At 36.4% G+C, this 21,163-nt stretch overlaps 1 protein-coding gene across 1 annotated transcript in view; it reads right to left on the bottom strand.

Moving 5' to 3' along the window:
• MTTP (microsomal triglyceride transfer protein) overlaps positions 1-13,752 on the bottom strand; it is a 46,331-nt gene extending 32,579 nt beyond the window's left edge. The window contains exons 1-4 of the mRNA XM_049630912.1: positions 13,605-13,752; positions 8,005-8,192; positions 6,555-6,698; positions 227-334 (exon numbers count right to left, since the gene is read on the bottom strand). Coding sequence (XP_049486869.1) covers positions 227-334; positions 6,555-6,698; positions 8,005-8,192; positions 13,605-13,665 — 501 coding nt within the window. The 5' untranslated portion in view covers positions 13,666-13,752. The remainder of the gene's footprint in view (positions 1-226; positions 335-6,554; positions 6,699-8,004; positions 8,193-13,604) is intronic.
• Positions 13,753-21,163: the final 7,411 nt, after the last annotated feature.

Genomic DNA, 21,163 nt, shown 5'->3' with positions numbered 1-21,163 from the left:
TAGTATAATGGATTCTAATTTCCTTTACCCTGTATTTGGGTACAAATTGGGGTAAACAGCAATCTGTTTCACATGTAAATGAGACTTAACCACCCTACTCACCTTTTCTGAGCATTACCATAGTAGCAACTTTTTTACTGAATTTCTACAAATAGAAATCCATATAAGCAATTTTGTTAACTATTGATAAATAATATTCTGGATCCTTAATAACATTAGTAAGTACCTCATTGGTGGTTCCAGAGCTTAACTGCATCTGAAATAGGCTAGCCAGGCCTCTTTTGAGATTTTCTATGGCCACCGGCTCATTTGCATATGAGTAGAACTCTTTGACCTAGGGAGAAAGAAAGACAAACATAAATGAAGCAAAAATGCATCATTTATTAGATTTGGTTAAACAAGTGGCATGAAAGTTCAGATTTTCACCCTTATCAATCTGGGAAATAGAGATCTGTTTTCTCCAAAGCTGGGATTTCTTTTTTGTGTGTGAAAAGAGGCTATTTAAATGTCTAAGAAGCTAGACCATGAGAACATGAAATTTGGGGAGACTGATAATTAAGGCTCTGAACATGATGGGAATAGTATAGGGAAGGAAAGAGTGCATGGATTTAGACTGGGATTTCTATGAAAACAAGAAGGATTGCCCAAGGAAGAGAAATCAGGAATATTCTCTTTGAACACATCAACATGTTCTCTACCTATAACTCTGCCTGAAACAAAAATTAACCAATGTTTAAAATGACAAAGAGACTGGTGCTTAAAAGAGAATGGCAATTACATTTGACAGTCATGAGTTAGCACAGCCTCTAAGGGCTGGACAAGGGCCTAGACATGACCATAATGCCCATGGACAAAATTCCACAGGGGTGACTTTCTCTGGCTCTCCAGAGCATCCATGTTGGCATTGGGTATAAGGAGATAAAGAAGGTTGGAGGATTTGAGGTTGAGATTGCTAGCATGGCATGGCCTGATGCAGGCGCTGCTTTGAGTCCCTTTAGAAGGCAGGAAGAGAGGTTGAAATGAGGGGATGACTGTGATTTGGCTGAAATAGCAAACATCTTATCTTAGCTTTGTTTTATCCTTGATATTTATAGGCACAAGGGTGATAACAATGTCTCATACCATTTTGATAATTTAGGTCATGTTTAAGAAACAAGAATATAAATGCAAAGGGAATTTCCTGGAAGGCCTGTGTCACTTTTCACCAAGTATTAACTCCAAACACATCACACAATTGAGAAATAGAGGCTGGGGGCACCTGGGTGGCTCAGTCGGTTAAGCGTCCAACTCTTAATTTCAGCTCAGGTCATGATCTCACAGTTGAGCTCGAGCCCCACGTCCGGTTCTGTGCTAACTGTGGAGGCTGCTTAAGATTCTCTCTCTCCCTCTCTCTCTGCCCTTCTCCTGCTGACGCTCTTGCATGCATGCACACATGTGTGCATACTCTCTCTAAAAATTTTTTAAAAAGAGGGGCGCCTGGGTGGCGCAGTCGGTTAAGCGTCCGACTTCAGCCAGGTCACGATCTCGCGGTCCGTGAGTTCGAGCCCCGCGTCAGGCTCTGGGCTGCTGGCTCGGAACCTGGAGCCTGTTTCCGATTCTGTGTCTCCCTCTCTCTCTGCCCCTCCCCCGTTCATGCTCTGTCTCTCTCTGTCCCAAAAATAAAAATAAAAAACGTTGAAAAAAAAAAATTTTAAAAATTTTTTAAAAAGATAGAACTAGAGGATGGATATAGCTTCCCTGTCAAAATTCCCAAGGTCTATGCTAATTATAGCCGAGCATTCCTACTGGAAATATCCTGAATGTCTTACTATTCTCTTTAAAACCAACCATGATTTCTCAAGTAAAACAGAATTCTCAGTAATTTGGCAATGAATTCAATTAATGCCAATCTGAACACAGTTCGATCTATATGGAAACGCTTATACCTCAGCAGGGACTATTTTGTCTGGATTAGCCAAACAAGTGTCTCAAATCTCTATTTTTATTTTCTGCATATACTCTGCCTAGTGACAAATTTACTAGGTATTTTATCCAGCAATCAATTTTAGTCATTACACTAAACGAACCTATAAATGTTGGAATTGTATTTGTCCAGGTTAAAAAGGAACTGGAATAGTGACCTCAGCGTCTGAAAATCCATGGTATCATATTCTCAAACAAATCACTGGCAATTTCTCAGATCCAAGGCTGAGTTTCTGATGTTCTATTTTGTAAACTGGGTCTTCTTTCCTTTTAGGAATTACAGCATAACCTCCTTTTCAAATATTTGGGAGTATATCTCTAGATATCATGACTTTTAAAAGTTCATAAGTGGGTCTCTTGAACCCAGATACAGTCAGAAGGACTCATTTAGTGGCAATACACATATGTCTATGGTCTGTGACTTTTTGGCAAGGCTTTAGTACTTTAGAAAGCAAAAAGGAGTCATTAAGTGGTAAAAATACTTGTATGATTATCATTAGTATCCTCACTTTCCTTCCATGCTATAAAATGTACCTGAACTATTTATAAAGTTTCACCTAAAATTTCAGGAAACCTAGTTCTCCAATTTAATCTTTGAACTACACAAAAGATTAAGTACTCATCTATCAATGGCCCATGTGTACAGATCAAGTTTTGATCTCGACCACCAGGTCTCTAAGAAAATGGTGTTCACAACTTTTTTTCCCTAATAGGCTGAACAAAATAAGCCAGAAAACAAAAAGAGATTATTTTTCAGTTTTCCATTAATTTCTATCATTTCCCTAAAATTAGAAAAGTGGACACATCTGTTTTTCCTCACTTGTATGACAGCTATCTTTGAGGCCTAAATTCTGTTAAGTGCAGACCATTGTGAGCCAAAGTGAAAACAGCTCTGGTATCCATATTAGCTAAATGTCAACTATTAGAATTGAGCAGGCTCTCAATAATTGACAAAACAGTAAGTCAGAACTTTGCAGTTCAATCCGTGTGGCTGTCACAGCAATAATCTTAAATTCATTATTTCACAACAGGAACCAAGTAAGTTTTATTATATTCATGCCATAAAGCTGATTTACTTCATCCAGTTCTGAAATGAGCTCTGAACATCTGCAAGCACAGGACTCTTATCTAAACTCACAGTCCCCATAGCTTCCGGAGAGCAACAGTGACACCACCTAGTTACAAACTAAGTCTTTAACTCAAGGAAACCAAACATAGGAGAAGATAGGTGAGTTGCAGAAAAGGAGAAAAGGATTCTATTCTAGAATAGAATAGAAAGTCTCCTGCTAAATTTTGAGGGCTAATTTCACCGTGGAATCTGTCGAGATTCACTGTATTTTTTCCTTAGGGAAAAAAAAAAGCTTCCATCCATCCCCTTAATGTATGTATTCTTGAATAATAAGAGAAAGCAAAATTCCATTAACTGGCCAAACAGCAAAAATAAACAAAAAGAATCCTAGCAAACAGACTATCATTTTGTTTAGTCTATTTAGCTGATTTATGTCTTTAAATATATCTTTGATATATATCTAACAGAGAGTATAGCTAGGGAATGACACAATGGAAAACAGACAAGTGAAGATATACTTGAGGAATTGAAGGTTTTCAAGGTGTCATATTTCTTTCGGAGGTTCAGTGTGTGTGAAGGAGCCATACTGCCAGATTCAGAGAACAAATCAATGCCCAGAAACAACACAAAATAAAGGGCCAACTCGGCAGCCATGAGGTTCATTTAATCAATACTGACAGAAAAAACCAGAAATGGAAATCTGGTAATTATCCAGTTAATTGGATTAGCATTTCAGGCCAAAAAAGGATCCATGCTGTAACTTCAGGCATCTTTTGCTTGTCAGTGTTAATCAACGTAACCAGAAAACTGTCATATGTCCAACTTCACTTATGATCTGTAGACAAAACCAGAGTCATGCCCAAACACTTATATAGGGAAGATGAGTGGGCATGGAAAAAGGATGATGTGCAATAAATATGCATCTGAGTGTTTTAATGGGCTCTCCTTTACCATGTAAATATGGGAGCTTAAAACAGGGGGCTCTGGAAGGACAAAAAATACATGCTGTTGAGCATCCTTGAAATCACAGAAATTTCAGGGAGTAAAACTTAATTTGAGCCTGGAGTGGAAAATATTTTTCAGTAAAACTGCCAATCAGGAGCTCAGCCCTTGCTTCCCTAATTCCTCTCATGGTAGGCTGAGGTGATCATTTAAATAATGATCTCTCTGACAGTGATGTGGCTGAAAACTCCACATGGCTTCTTAGTCTCCAGGGTCATTTTTTTCCCCCCAACAGGTACTTTATCATATCATTGATAGATACCACAGTGCACTTTAACCTGAGGCTATCGTAAACCATCACAATCACAGCTCCTGTAGAATTGGCAGGTTGGAGTCATTGAAATAATGATGTGGCAGCTCCATCCCAGCCTTTGAACAGTGAGGGCACTGAGTTCTTTTGTGTGTGTAACAAAAGACTTTGTACTCAACTGCTACCCAAGGGGCTATAAAATGGCAGGTTGTCATTAAGATTATAAATGCAACTTATATTTTATGGGCTCAAGTGTCTTTCCACATTAGAAGGTCAGAGAGGAAGAAAATAGTATTTCATGTTGTTGTGCCATATGAAAATCAAATGAGTTAATAGATATACTGAAGGATAAAGTAGGAATATTGCAAGTCAACCAAAGAGGTGGTACTTCCCCAAATACTTTACAATTAGAAAACAGTATAATGTGGAGGTTTCCAGCCTAGCCTCTGAGATTAGACCTGTTTGAATCCCAGCTCCACCACTTGCCAGTTGTGTGACCCTAGGCAAATTTCTTTACTGCTCTTAACTTTGGTTTCCTCATCTATTACAAGAGGACGATAAAGCAGCACCTGCTTCCCAGAGCTGTCAAGAGGATAAAAGAGATCACTAATGTAATGCCTTCGGCCTCTGGTGCACATTAAGTGCTCAATATGATTTAGCTAATATTCAGCAAACAATAGCCCAAGACTTTCTCAAAGTTCAACTCATTTTAGCCCCATATAATTTTATGTGTTCATTCCTTTAATTTACATTCATTGAGACCCCACTATGAGCAGGACACTGAAAATGCAGAGTGAAAGACACAATTGCTGCCTATGAGCTTACTCTGAATGCTGACTGCAGACAAAGAGAGGACTTAAACATCTATGATAAACACTTGAATAGAAATAAGCCTAAAGGAGTATGGGGTTTGGGAGAATGTTGGGAAAGTCTCTTAGAATACCAGGTCAGTCAGTACAAGGCATGGTTCTGGGTGTTTTGCAGAGGAAGGGAGTGGAAGGGCATGAAGGGGAGCATGAGGGGCTAGAATACAAAGAGGAATGGGAATTTTCTCTACCAAAACCCAAAATCTAATAATGGACACAAATGACCAAAAGGACAGTGATAAGGGCCATGAGTGAGTTACAAAGTGCTAAGAGGGTTCTAAAGAGAGGTGATTACTTCCAGTTGACTGGAAAGATATGAACTTTATAAAAGAAAGGGCTGTGAGCAATGCCTGGGCCATGGCAAGTATTTTGACAAGTGGAGAAGAGAAGCATCCTTGAGATGGGGATTCACATTTGGTTGTAGGAGAGGTGACAACATAAGAATTCCTTTAACTGCTTTATATAAAAATGCAGATCATGATTAGCAATATATCACATGTCTGAAATTTATATTATTTTAAAGTATTTGTTTTCACCTTTAAAATTTTTGAATCTAGAGATATTTTGCAGATGTGTAGAGTTTTAACTATAATGGTCCCTCTGTTTTTCTACTTTGGTAACTAAAACTGAGTGTACATCTTTACAGATACATTTTTATGTACGTCAATATAATATCTCTACTTTTCATAAACCCACATATGTCATGCCTAGTATTTCACTGATCACAGTTTCTTCTCAGTTACAAACATATTAAGACCATTGTAATAAATCACAATCAAACCATAAGTAATGCACACTTACAGAATTTTCTGAGCAAATTTACAAATGGATGTTATAGTATTCATTCTTTAATATATAAAAAAATACTTTTCAAAGTCATCGTTTTTAAATAACCTCTAAGTACTTTTTTAAAACACCAAATCTACCTTAGGAATGACATGCCCTTTCAAAAGCTTCAATTTTGTGCATTAGCCAGATACTGATAGTCTCATGAGTTAATATCATTTATCGAATGAAGCTAGATCATTCCATTCTCACAATTTGTCTGCTTTCCTGAATGATGTACACAATCATCTGTGATGACCTAATGTGTTACAATATCTTTCTAATCCTTCCTAATAAGGAATATACCTTTTAATAGTGCCTCTCAATAAACAAATACTTGATTCTATTGTAAAGATTTTCATAAAAATAAGAAACAAATGGCTAGAAAATATAAGTGAATTCAACGCCTTGATTGACTTCTGAAGCATTTAGTTTGCAACCTCTACTTATTAGTTCTTGAAAAAATTCCATTTACTATAAAAGTAGTGATATCATGATCATTTCAATGTAATAACTACAGAAGGAAGGACAAATTTGAAGTAGGAGAAAAAAGATGTGGGACCCCCAAAATCATTTTTACCTTTCCATGGATTAGATGAAGGAGCACAGGTCTTTGTAAAGCTTCCAAGTTTTCCTTTCTTATGATTTTGGGTGGATTTTTTCCTTTGAAAATGCTCTTTTCTCCTCTCTGCTGATTCACATTTTCAACATTTACGTCTTTCATCTGGAAGCATGGAAAGAAACATGTTAGAAAAACTTGCTATCTCTATTTCCATCATAATCTTTTAGAAAATAAAATGCTAAAGCAATAAACAGGGTTGGCCATAACTTATTCTGTTGCTTTTCAATTCATGATTCATAGGACTTAGCCATTAACTTTAAAATAATGGAGAAGTCACATGAAAATTAGGTTTTTGAATTAGGTAAAAATACTGATACTTTAATAAATCTGTGAATTCAGGTTTGTAATAATCATGACTGAAAGGTAGCTCTTTTTTGTCACTGTCACTCTCCTTATTCATTTTGACTATTGCTGTCTGCCTGGTCTCCTCACTTTCTTTACCATTTTTTGGAAAGGAATCCTATCCCATTGTATTTCACTTGTATATACAAAATTAAAGATGAACAGTCTGATTACTGAACAAGGAGGTACATAATGTTTTCTGCAGAATAGTTTACTGTTCTATTGAGAAATGGTTTAGAGAGGTGGATGATGAAGTTTTGAGCCAACCTGGAAGTCACAACAGCTATTAGAGACATCCAAAGAAGCAAAGATCACTTGATACATGTATTGCAATGACACCTCATTATAAAGTTTATCAACAACTACTTATCAGTTATAATGGAACAAATCTTGGTCCCGTGTACCTGCTTCACACCAACACATAGAAGAATAACAGACTTTACTAGAGAAATCTATTGCCTTTAGGCCTTTGAAAGCAAATATGGAATAACCATATATTAAAACTGAAAGAGGTCCCAGAGACCATATGATTTGACCTCCTTTCTCAACACATAAATCTAAACTGTCATAATTGACCAAATATGGCCATGCAGGAGAGCACCTGGCTCTTTCCTCAGGAAGAACACAGAATGGGTTCACTTCCTCATTGGTACTTCTGTTATATGGAGGCACTCAGGAAAATTGAGAGGTTCCAATATTATCTCCTCCTTCAGTGAAAGTAGTCTTAATTGTTTTTCACATGACATGGATTCTAGACCCCTCACTCCTAGAACTTTTCAACTGGGTTATAGTTTAATGTGCCTATTAGTGAGAAATATAGACCTGGACATCATACCATAGTTACTCACTAGCATATGCCTTCTTTTGCTTGCTTCAACAACTTAGAAAGACCAGATTACTTTTTATTGGCAAAAACTCCAAAACTGTAGATCTATTTATTTTAGTGATAGATAACAAAGTAAAGGGATATATAACCAAGAGCACAAAACAATTGCTCTCAAATGATAACATTTCTCAAAGACTTTGCTGACATCTAATCTTTGCATCCCTGGTAGAAAATACCTACTGTGATTTGGATCAGTTGGTCATCATCGCCATCAGGATTCCTCCACAGTAAGACGACGTCCACATTAGATGAAATTCGGTAGCCTACACTGTCTTGGAGTTTTCCTTTGCCCCGATCAAGAAGAACTTCAGTGGAATATGTGAGTTTGTACAGACGGTCATTATTTAATGAGAGACCGGTTGTGTGACCTGCATAAAGATTGTGACACAAGTCAAGTCTCAGTTGTAAGGTACTTGTCATGCCATGGAGTGTGCTATCTTGCCATCAATGCATTCCTTGTCCAGCATAGTGCTGCCTAGTGGGACCTTAGTAATATTTGCTAAATGAAAGATGGTTCTATTCTCCATTTGCTGAAATCACTGACTTGAACAACAACAGAAAGAACAACTAACAAACAAATAAACTTCCATTTCAGAACAGACATTAATTTGTATCCTTTATCAATAATCAGCTTACCTTAACCCAAAGAAATGTGACACAGGAGGATCAAATCTTTACCAGAGATGATTTGAAGTTTATGGTCATGCAAACCCTCTGTGTATTTTCTATCTATGGCTCACAGGACATAGTCAAAAAAGATTTCAGTATACATTTTTCCTCAGCGCTAATGGGGTTGCATTGCCTAGTGAACTATAATAAGCAACCATAAGTTTTTCTTCCCTCAGGAAATATGCGTATGGAGGGAGGGCGAGGAAAGGAAGTTCAAATGAGTAGGCCAGAAGAGAGGCAGCTGAGAAAGAAAACAAAGTTACTTTGCAAAGCCAAAAATTAAGAAAACTTCTGAAGTCTACTGTCTCCATCATCTACTATAGTGCCTCCTGTTGAGAGGAAAAAAAATGGTCAAAACACATCGTCTCAGGGCATCTGGGTGGCTCAGTCAGATAAACGTCCGACTTCGGGCTCAGGTCATGATCTCTCAGTCAGTGAGTTCAAGCCCCGTGTCAGGCTCTGTGCTGACAGCTCAGAGCCTGGAGCCTGCTTTGGATTCTGTGTCTCCCTCTCTCTCTGCCCCTCCCCCACTCCCTCCCTCTCTCTCTTTCAGATAAATGAACATTTCAAAAAAATTTAATTAAAAAAACACATTGTCTCTAATAAACTGTTCAATGTGCTTTATGTACATTAACTTCTTTAATTCTCACAAAACCCAGTGGGGTAGGTACCATTATTAGTCTCCTTTTATAGATAAGGAAACTGAAGGGCATAGAGATTATACATTTTCCCCAAGATGACCCAGACAGTTAGTGGTAGAGTCGGGATTTGAACCCAGGCTGTCTGGCTCTAGAGACCATGCTCTTGCCTGTGCTACACACAACTAAACCTTTAGGTTGAACTCTTCTCCATTCCTAGGGAGGGAGCTAGGAATTCACTCATACATCCAACAAGGATGAACTGAGCACCTGGGTGGTAGGCACTTTTCTAGGCTCTGGGGCTGTACTAATTAACAAGCAGACAAAATGTCTGCCTTTGTGGAGCTTACATTTAAATGAGGAGATGAGCAATAAAAAAGTATATAAGCATATTAGAAATGTTAGAAGTGCTAATGAAGAAAAATGAAACAGGAAAGGGAATGGGAATGCTGAGGAAAAGAGCTTTGTGAGAAGGTAATAGTCTGGACAAAGGCTTTAGGCCACATGGATATCTGTGGGAAGGGCATCCCTTCTATCTCCATGCTTACACCTGCCCCAGTCCTCCACACACATAGACAGAATAGCAAGTTTAAAGGCCCTAAGGAGAGCGCAGTGCAGGTGTAATGGAGGAACAGCAGGGAGGCCAAAGAGGCCAGATGACCTCTATGTCTAATGAAAGACATTACAGAAGATGAGGTCAAAAAGGAAAGTTTTGGGTGGTGAAGTTATATATTTTGACAAACCTTCAAAGAAAGGGGATACAGAGACAAGGAACAGGGATCTAGAAAAGCTAGAAGGAAGTGTGGGAGGGGAGTATCCAAGAGTATACATACAAACATACACTGTGTCCAAGCAGCAAATCAGGCAGAACCTCAGGTATAAGATACAGAAGACAAAAAAAAGTCAGGAAAGGAGCACCTGGGTGGCTCAGTTGGCTGAGTGTCTGGCTCTTGATTTCAGCTCAGGTCATGATCCTGGGGTTGTGGGATCAAGGCCCATGTTGTGGAGAGAAATTCTCCCTCTCTCTCCCTTTGTCCCTCTCCCCTGTTCACACATTCTCTCTCTCTCTCTCTCTCTCTCTCTCTCTCTCTCTCTCTCTGTCTCTCTCTCATGATAATAAGAAAAAAAAATGTCAGGAAAAACCCTGGAGGAGATAAAGTCTATGACTACCTCTTGCCTCCCCTACCTCAACCTCTTCCACATTTTAACTGGGGACACTGCTACAGGTTCAAACATTGATTTTCTGATCAGGAAAGACATTTTGGCCAGAGAGCCTTCTTTTTATCATGCCTATCGAATTCCACAGAGGGCATAAAGGAAATAACATGTCTTATCTAATCCTCACAGCAATTCTGAAAGGTAAGCATTATAGACAGCTGAGAAAAGCTGACTCTGCTCTCAACCCAACATAGCAGATAGAATGCAGAACTTGATGTTTAAATTTACTAAGATCCAAGTTTTGTGGGCTACATAAAGATATCTTCTGGTTAAAATAACTATGAAAAGTTTGTAGGAAGGTAGCCTCTCTTAAATTTTAAAGATTTCCAAAGTATTATGTTGATCATTTTTTCCTTGCTCTTACTTTACCAGTCAAAAGAATGTGAAAGTAGACAATATATAATAGATCAGAACTTGACTATGATGTGGAAATGATAAAGCATAGGAAAGAATAGGCCTTGTTCTAGATCTTTTTCCTACCTCTTGAAACAAGAGATAAAACCTCAAATGATTCAAATAAGTGGATCATGCTGTAATATTGTCCCTGTTATCCTTTCCTCTTTGATTAGTGTTCCTCTGTTCATGTTATTCAGAGATCTGGCAACACTGGCGATGGGAGCATGTTCTGTTTATACTGCTGACTTACTTCTTTCTTAGGATGTTACTCTATAGAAAAACGGGATGGCATTTTTTGAAACCGAATTTAGACAAAACCTCTTCAACATGTCCCTTCAAATGCATTTAAAAATTTTAAGTGACTTAAAAGCACCAAAACTCTTGGTTTTGAACCTGTAAAGAAATATCTTAAAATATGTATTTTGAAACAGGTAAATTCAAGGTGAGACTTAAAGGCGCATGCAACAGTGGTAAGGGTAGGCAATGGAATTGAGGATTCCAACAGAAAACTCTAAGACAAAATGTAAAAGAGTAGGATGAAGGACAAGGGAAAAAGATTGGAAGATGTGATTGATATGAATGGACTGAAAAGCGTGGGTCAGGCCAGGGACTTGAGAGCAAGACTGGAAGTAAAGGAATCGGTCGTGTTCGGAGATAACAAGATTAATAAACAGAACGCTCATGCCTAGGTTAGCAAAAGTAAAAGCACACCCGAAGAATGCACTGAAAATAGATAAACCATTACAAAAGATGATTGAGAAAAAGTAGGGGAAACTTGAGTCTTTAGGACACTCATACTCAGCCTATCTCTTCTAAATAGACCCTCATCTGTACGAATCTCACCCACCTTCTCTCAGTCCAACCTCTGCTCAATATCTGCCCAGATCTGGGGATTTGCCAAACAGTTGCATTTATAATTAAATATAACATGGGTGTTGAGGTGATACATGAGATCCCCAAATTTATCATGGCCTGATTTTAAAATAGACTTTCACAAGGAGTTTGTTTCTTAAATGTCAATCATTACAGAAGGCAAGGAATCTATAATAAAATCATGGTACTGTAATACAAAAAGTTATCACATTCAGGTAGAGAGAGAGCTGTCAAGTTCTATACTTTTTATTTATGATATTTGGTATAGGTAGCTTGTACCGTGAAGCTAATGATGCTTAAGCTTTGGGGCCCTACTTGCCCAAGCTCCTTCCAAGATCTTGGAAGGGGACCCTAGCAATGTGCACACATGCCATATCTTTTCTTTCAGTAACATTTGCAAAAGTAAGGTATTTTTGCAATTTTTTCTCAAGATGCCCCCTAAATTGCACAAGCTTCAGGTTCTAAAACTCTGGATTCACCACTGAGTTTGTACACAACACATGGTAGCTATCTGTCATATTTTAAACCATATTTCCTGTATGTCATTGTTGTGTATGTGTGTGTGTGTGTGTGTGTGTGTTTCAGTCATTATAACTGCATGCATTTGAAAACACCAAGTTATCCAATTTTCTTCCTTTATAGAGTAGAAAAAAATAGAAGTATATAATAACTACCATAGTTCAATTATTTTTCTCAAAATAATAAGGGTATTAGGCTTGATATTATGGTGTATAAATCCCTCATATTTCAAACACTCTACAATTCATTTGGCAGATAATAGCAAGTAAGGACTGTATTTTTAAATACTAAACACTTTAGAAAGTGGTGTTTTAAGAAACTAAAGAAATCTTTAGTTCAAGAAACTAAAGTGTTATTTGCTTAGGTAAAATAATTTAAATTTAGCCCTGCATTTTTCTGCTTCAATAACAAAGATTGTCTTCTCTCCTCATGTGGAAATTTTCCACACGAGAAATCTTGAGACAAATTTCACTTATGAAAATCTAATTATCCCAAAAGGGTTTTAGAAGTTTAATGTGAATTGTTTTGTATCACTTAGGATACATAGTTATTAAAACTGGACCCTAGCATGCATGCTAAGTGATGTGTTAGATCAACTGGTTTTGACAGTGTAGCCTAGTAAGAGACTCTAAAAGTGTTTATTTTACAGGTGCAACATTTAGAAATCCAAGGAGTTTGTTTACATTCTGGTTGATTTAAAAGAAGATTCCATAATAATACATTTCATTCAGTTTTTAGAAATCATCCCATAAACCATCATAAACCATCCGATAAACCATTATAAAATATGTTTGTTCTGAAAGGTATACGATTCATATGTATTTTTAAAAATCAACTTTATCTTAAAGTAGAAACTACAACTAGCAACACTATTAATCCAAAGACAATAAGTCTTATTTCTTACATCAATACCATGTAGTTTTATTTTCTTTAATTCACCACTTATGATAATCCTCACTTTTGAATGGCAATGCAATTAAATACATACTTTACTATTTCATTCATAATTCTTTGGCAAATCAAGTGCCTGTTTCATTGAGCCTAATGCTTCTTGATGTCACATTGCTAAGCAACTAGAAGAAAATTTAAAAACTTATTTTTTAAAATCCTCTTTTACAATTCAAATGAAGGAGCTGCATTCAGTGAGTGACCAACAGCAGCAGGTAACAATAGCTGGCATTTCTTTTCTCCCTTTTAAAAATAGACCATGAATGAGACATTGAAGCAAGGAGCACATTAGTCTAAGGGACTGAAACTAAAAGGGACCTCTGTTTCCTTAATGTATGTAGGAATTTGAATTTGATTTTCATTCCAATCCAGTCATGCCTTCACAAGTATTCCAAAGTTTTGTAGTTTTGAAGACGATTTAGTTAGAAACTCTTTCACTGTTCACACACACACACACACACACACTTTTTCCTCTCAGTGATTAAAATTAAAGTTAAGCAAAAGGTGACACAAACTTACCTTTAACAGAGGCTGAATATGAGGAAATGAAGCAGAGAAAAAGCACAGCAAGAAGAATCATATTGACTAGCTACCCTCTAATGCATCCAGTTCCCAGCCAGGAGTCACTGAGAAGTGGACTCTTCTGGTGGCGATGAGGGAGTGACCCTCCTCAGAACCTGCAACAAGCGTGTTTATCTTTGGGGAAAGGTCAGATTCCAAACTCCAAAATGAGGACCTAAGTTCACCAAAGAACTCACTATTAATGATTAAACTTAGGTGGGCTGCAGTTTTCAGTCTCTCACTCTTTTTACTTTTTTTTACTCAAGAAGGAAAATCAAGAAAATGTTCACTTTTGAGAGCTAAACCAGTCTGCCTTCCTATAAATTCAGAAGTGCTTAAGGACATTTGAGAACAACTGGTAGTGATGCTTTTTGGCTCAATACACAATAATCATCATGCCTATATTAAGTGCTTATCTGTACATTTAGCCACATTGTGTGGGAGGGGGACAAGGATTCTCAAACCAAGCTAAACTTAATTGAATTTTATTATGTCTTTCATGGTCATCTTGGAATTTTTTTATACTATTTGTATGCTGTTATTTAAAAATCACTTTGAATTTTATAATTTATTTAAACATTTTTAGGTTGTACCACCACCAATCACTTCAAAAATCATGTTACAGTACATAGAACTTTCAGTTTTGAAAACTAGATGGTTCTTTTTATATGTGAAACTAATGGGGTTGTAGCAAATCAGCATTGTCTATCATTAACATGCGAGCCTATCAAATGAGGATATTACAGTAGACATCTAGCTATTTCTGTGACAAGAAACACTTGTCTAAGTCCTCAGACTGGCTGGCTGGAGTCCCCTATGCTTTCTGAATCTCATTTCTAGGAAGAAATTCAGAGGGGGAATTCCAGCCCTTAGCACTTTTGCTACAGAAAATTAATTAGGAAAGTTCTCTAGAATTAAAGTGAATATTCTAGTATGGCTATGACCATACTAACTGAACTATCTCTTGTCCTTGAAAACTCCTGTGAGAAACCTGCTATGAATAAAATCTACTAAAATGAGGTGGTTTGGGGAGGCATTGTGGGGATGTTTTGGCAGGGAATCAAATACTTGTGAAGGGCTATTTGAATGAAAATATTATAAATAAGTAAATATTGTTAAGTATATGAAAATACAGCCATGTTTAAGTATAAAACAGGTTCTTAAAGTTTCTATCCTCTTTCTCAAAACCCTTTTCTAGAATTCTAACCTTAAGCTTACATCTTTTAGACAACTCAGATAAGAGACAGCCAACTTAATAGAGTCACAAAATGAAATATAAACTTTAAACATCTCTGAAGTTAAGCATATTACCTCTTGAAATCTATTTTTGTATAAAGAACTGAAAGATGAAAATTGTTTGTCTTTATCATATATTGTGATTAGAATTTTATTTGCTACCATAAGTTTCATATATAAATAATGGCTAAATGTTTAAAATAAACATTTCAAAAATAAAATATTTGGCTGTGACTATCACCTTAAAATTATAAATATTAAGTTTTCCTGGGGTAAACAGAAAAGGCCATTCTTAGAAAAATGTTTGTTGAAAAAATAAAAGTTTTTATGAATGACAGGAATTCTAAACACAAGGTAATGTGGAAATGCTTTGTTGCTTTACATTTAAATAGATTTCTATGTGCTCCACAATTTCTGCATTACATACATAGTGATATGCAGCCTTTAGACTCACCTAAACTTGCTATGCTTATTTATTTAAATAAAAGACTGGTTTAAATCATATGTGATTCTATGATAACTGTCTTTTGTATTTCCATTTGAGGCTCACAGTTACATAGACCTTTAATGTTCGTGGTTAGACTATGTGATGCATGATACGTGTCTCTTTGGGTAAAGTACCATTTGTTGTCAAATGTTTACCAGAGTCCAACCAATAAAAGACACATCACTATTGCCTAATAAAATAAATGCTGTTTCATTCAAGCCTTTGCTTTGGACTAGAACGCTTCTATGAATCACACTATTAAATAGTCATTTCAGCATAGAATGTTCAAAGAAGCCTGTTTCTGTCGGTAATAAATAATATCATCGTTCTATATTTTGCTTAGAACTTTTACTTTGTACAAAGACATTTGAAAGACTTAAGGTTGTTTCACCAAAAATAAAGTAAGAATGCCAAACTCTTTCCATATTTGGTGAATTCTGTATACCGAAGAAGAGGCACACTCCTCTATGGCTCGGTTGATCAAGTAAAGCAAACATAGTATAATATATGTGGAAGATATCTCCCCAAACTCATCTCTTATTTTACATGCATGTGAAGCAGGACCAGAGCATAGCACAGTATAAAAATAACAAGAGCTATCATCTATGAAACAATTACTATGTATAATAAACTCTGCTGAGCACTTTAGATTTTTTATTGTACATCCTAACTATCAATTTACATATTAGAAAAATGAGGCTTGGATTAATTTGGTAAAAATGACTTAAGAAATATGGAAAAACAAACCCTAAAACCTAATCATTATTCTCCTTTACTTTAAAAATATTAAAGATAGGATGTAGAAAACTTGATTTCTTAAGAATGACAGAGAATTATTAATTGGGACTGTCACTAACTTTGGTAAATCCACCACAATTTTGTACAGAGGCTAACAGGGCACTTGATTGTTGTGTTTAAATGTTCCAGGCTGAACATACAGGGGAAAAAACTGATCTGTGCTAACAAGGTCAAAAATCAAACAATAGATTTTAAAACAATTCTCTTGCAATGAAATTCTATTGGTAGTGCTTGACACTGGAATATCTGCTATATACCTATTTTGCAGTGATAAATAAGAAACTATGGCATAAAGATGAATTACTAATTCCAAAGTGCAGTTGTGTTTCTGTTGAGTATCAGAGGTTGTTAGGAGTTAACTCATTTTCATAGATTGGAAGATAAATGAACTTCACACGCTAGAGGTTGGAAGGAAATGTATTACCCTACCAGATATAGATACAGTAAGGCAGGCTATATGAAAGCTGTTAGAGGGGGGGAAAGTCTTTATAACATTATAACACTTTACTCTGTTCTTAGGAAAAAACCATGGCATTAATGGGAAAAAAACGTAAAAGGACACTTCAAATACCCCAAAGTGGTCACAATAAAGTCTAACAGCATTTTCAATTCAGTGAGGGAGTTAGAATTTTCAAGATCCTGCATAAAATGATTTTGTTAGATTGAGAATACTCTTTTGATGTGATGATCTCTTTTATACCAATGCGAAATTATAGGAGAGTATATAAACTATTTTAAAAGGTATACATTAAGAATTCTTTGAAAAAATAAAAACCTAAGTGCCTAATACTAAATGCCTTTCTTTAACAAGAATAAACTTGAGACTTAGGTTTGAAACATTTGAAATCTCCAAAAAGGATAGCAATTTTTCCAAAATGAAGTTATTAAACAAACTTTACCTTCACTCCCACCTCCAGACACACACATATTTGACAACAAAAACAAAATCTTTAAGTGTCAATAACAGTCACCCTGAGGGGAATCTAACTTTACATTATCTTTAGCCACAAAACCCCTGAATTTCTAGCATTTAAAGGAGAGAATTGATGACTCTCTTTCAGTAGACTACTATAAAGACAACAAAATTTATTATTATTTTTAACGTTTTTATTTATTTTTGAAAGACAGAGAGAGACAGAGCACAAGTGAGGAAGGAAGAGAGAGAAGGAGACACAGAACCCGAAGCAGGCTCCAGGCTCTGAGCTGTCAGCCCAAAACCCGACATGGGGCTCAAACTTACAAACTGTGAGATCATGACCTGAGCCAAAGTCGGACGCTTAACCGACTGAGCCAGCCAGGCACCCCAAAAGACAACAAAATTTAAATTTGGATCATGATGACTGATTTTAATTACCAAGACAGTCCAGAGATTTCCCATATAGCCTGTACCAAGGCAACCCTATTATTATCTTACGTTATTGTGGTAGATTTGTTAATTAAAAAAACAATATTGATACATTATTATTAAGATACATACAGGCATACCTCGTTCTATTGCACTTCACCTTACTGTGCTTTGAAGATCAAACTGGTGCCATTTTTCCAATAGCATTTGCTCACTCTGTGACTTTGTGTCACATTTTGGTAATTCTTGCAATATTTCAAACTTTTTCATTATTATATTTGTTATGGAGATCTGTGGCCAGTGATCTTTGATGTTACTCTTGTAATTGTTTTAGGGCACCACAAACCACATCCATATAAGATGGAGAATTTAATAAATATGTGTGTGTGTTCTGAATGCTCCACTGGCCATTCCTCCATCTTTTCCATCTCCTTTGGCCTCCTTATTCCTTGAGTCACAATATTGAAATTAGGTCAGACGATAGCCCTACAATAGCCTCTAAATGTTCAAGTGAAAGGAAGGATCACAAGTCTCTCATGTTAAATAAAAAGCTGAAAATGATTAAGCGTAGTGAGAAACGCATGTTGAAAGTCAAGATAGGCCAAAAGCGAGGACTCTGGTGCCAAACAATTAGCCAACTTGTGAATGCAAAGGCAAAGTTCTTGAAGGAAATTAATATTAAAATTATTTCACTGAACACACGAATGGTAAGAAAGTGAAACAGCCTTCTTGCAGATATGAAGAAAGGTTGAGTGTTCTAGATAGAAGATCAAATCAGCCACAACATTCCCTCATGCTAAAGCTTAATCCAGGGCAAGGCCCTCTTTTTAATTCTCTGAAGGGTGAGAAAGGTGAGGAAGCTGCAGAATTTGAAGCTAAAACAGAAAAATATGAAGAAAAGTTTGAAGCTAGCAGAGGTTGGTTCATGAGGTTTAAAGAAAGGAGTCACCTCCATAACATTAGTGCAAGGTGAAGCAGCAAGTGCTCATGTAGAGCTACAGAAAGTTCTCCAGAAGATGTAGCTAAGATAATTCATGAAGGTGGCTACACTAAATAATAGATTCTCAATGTAGAAAAAACAGAATATGCCATATTAATCATCATCTCAAATGTTCAAAGGACAGGCTGACTGTCTTCTTAAGGGCTAATGCAGCTTGTGACTTTAGGTTGAAGCCAGTGCTCATTTACCATTCAAAAGATCCTGGGGCCCTTAAGAATCATGCTAAAAAAATAAAATAAAAATAAAAAATAAAGAATCATGCTAAATCTCCTCTGCCTGTGCTCTATCAATGAAACAACAAAGTCTGGATAATAGCACATCTGTTTAAAACATGGTATACTAAATAATTTAAGCCCACTATTGTGACTTACTGCTCAGAAGACTTCCTTTCAAAATATTATGGCTCACTGACAATGCACCTGGTCACCCAAGAGCTCTGATGGAGCTGTACAATGAGATTCATGTTGTTTTAATGACCACTAACACAATATCTATTCCACAGCCTATGGATCAAGGAGTAATTTCAACTTTCAAGTCTTATTATTTAAGAAATGCATTTCATAAGGGACACTTGGGTGGCTCAGTCAGTTGAGCGTCCAGCTTTGGCTCAGCTCATGATTCATGGGTTCAAACCCCACGTCAGGCTCTGTGTTGACAGCTCAGAGCCTGGAGCCTGCTTCAAGTTCTATGTCTCCCTCTCTTTCTCCCCCTCCCCCACTCTCTCTCTCTCAAAAATAAACATTAAAAAAAAAAAGAAATACATTTCATAAGGCTATAGCTGCCATAGCTCTGATGGATCTGAACAAAGCCAATTAAAAACCTTTTGGAAAGTATTCACCAATCTAGATGGCATTAAGAACATCTGTGATTCATGGGAAGAGGTCAAAATATCAACATCAAAAGGAGTTTGGAAGAAGTTGACTCCAATCCTCAGGGAGTACTTTGAAGTGTTTAAGACTTCAGTGAAGGAAGTAAATACAGATATGGTAGAAACAGCAAGAGAACTAGAAGTGGAGCCTGAAGATGTAACTGGATTTGTGACTGGATTGTTGCAATGTCATGATAAAACCATAACAGGTGAAAAGTTGCATTTTATGGGTGAGCAAAGAAAGTGGTTTCCTGAAATGGAATCTACTCCTGGTAAAGATTGTTGAAATGACAATAAAAAATTTAGAATATTACATAAACTTAGTTAACAAAGCAGCAGGGTTTGAGAGGATTGACTCCAATTTTGAAAGAAGTGCTATTGTGGGTAAAATGCTATCAAACAGCATTTGTTGTGCATGAGCTGTAAGGCAATATCTCATTCCAGTTTGGATTTACCTTTCCCTGATGATTAGTGATGAAAAAGGTCTTCTCATGTGTCTGTTGGCCATCTGTATGTTTTCATGGAAAAAAAAATGTCTACTCAAGTCTTCTGCTCATTTTTAAACAGGCTGTTTTTTTTTTTTATATTAATTTGTGTGTGTTCTTTATATATTTTGGGTATTAACCTCTTATTGGATGTTTGACTTGCAAATATCTTCTCCCACTCAGTAGGTTGCCATTTCATTGTGTTGATGGTTTCCTTCACTGTTACAAAGTTTTTAGTTCAATGTAATCCCCCCTTTTTTTTTTAAAGCTTTTGTTGTCCTTGGACCAGGAGATGGTCCCAAAAAAGTATTGGTAAGATTTATGTTTACAAGCTTCTTGCCTATGTTTTCTTTTAGGAGTTCTATGGTTTCAGGGCTTATATTCAAGCTTTTAATCTATTATTAATTTATCTTGTATACAGTGTAAGATAGTGGTCCAGTTTTCCCAACACCATTGATGGAAGAGACTATCTCTTCCCCAGTGAATATTTTTGCCCCCTTTGTTATAAATTAATTGACCATGTATGTGTGGGTTTATCTCTAGGCTGTATATTAAATTCCATTGATCTATACATCTGTTTCCATGTCAATACCATACTGTTTTGAATATTGTAGCTTTGTACTGTAGTATCAGGTAGTGTGATACTTCTGCCTTTGTTCTCTTTTTCAAGATTGCTTTGGCTATTCAGGATCATTTGTGGTTCCATAAAAATTTTAGAATTATTTGTTCTAGTTCTGTGAAAAATGCCATTGATATTTCAGTGGGCACTGCATTGAATCTGTGGACTGTTTTGGGTAGTATGAACATTTTAACAATATTAATTCTTCCATACCATGAGCATGGCATATCACTCCATTTATCCATGTCGTCTTCAATTTCTTTCATCAATGTCTTATAGGGTTCAGAGTATAGGTCTTTCACCTCCTTGGTTAAATTTATGCCTAGGTATCTTTTTTTTTTGGATGCAATTATAATGAGATTTTCTTAATTCCTCTCATAGTTATTAATGTACAAAATGCAACAGGTTTCTGTATATTAATTTTGTATCCTGTAACTTTACTGAATTTATTAGTTTTAAAAGTTTTTTTTGCTCAAAAAAACTTTTAGCATTTTTTTAATATACTAAATTTATTGTCAAATTGGTTTCCATACAACACCCAGTGCTCATCCCAAAAGATGCCCTCTTCAATGCCCATCACCTACCCTTCCCTCCCTCCCACCCCCCATCAACCCTCAGTTTGTTCTCAGTTTTTAAGAGTCTCTTATGCTTTGGCTCTCTCCCACTCTAACCTCATTTT

The sequence above is a fragment of the Panthera uncia genome, chromosome B1, assembly GCF_023721935.1.
Source record: "Panthera uncia isolate 11264 chromosome B1, Puncia_PCG_1.0, whole genome shotgun sequence".
Lineage (NCBI taxonomy): Eukaryota > Metazoa > Chordata > Mammalia > Carnivora > Felidae > Panthera > Panthera uncia.
This window is presented reverse-complemented; position numbering and strand designations above follow the sequence as displayed.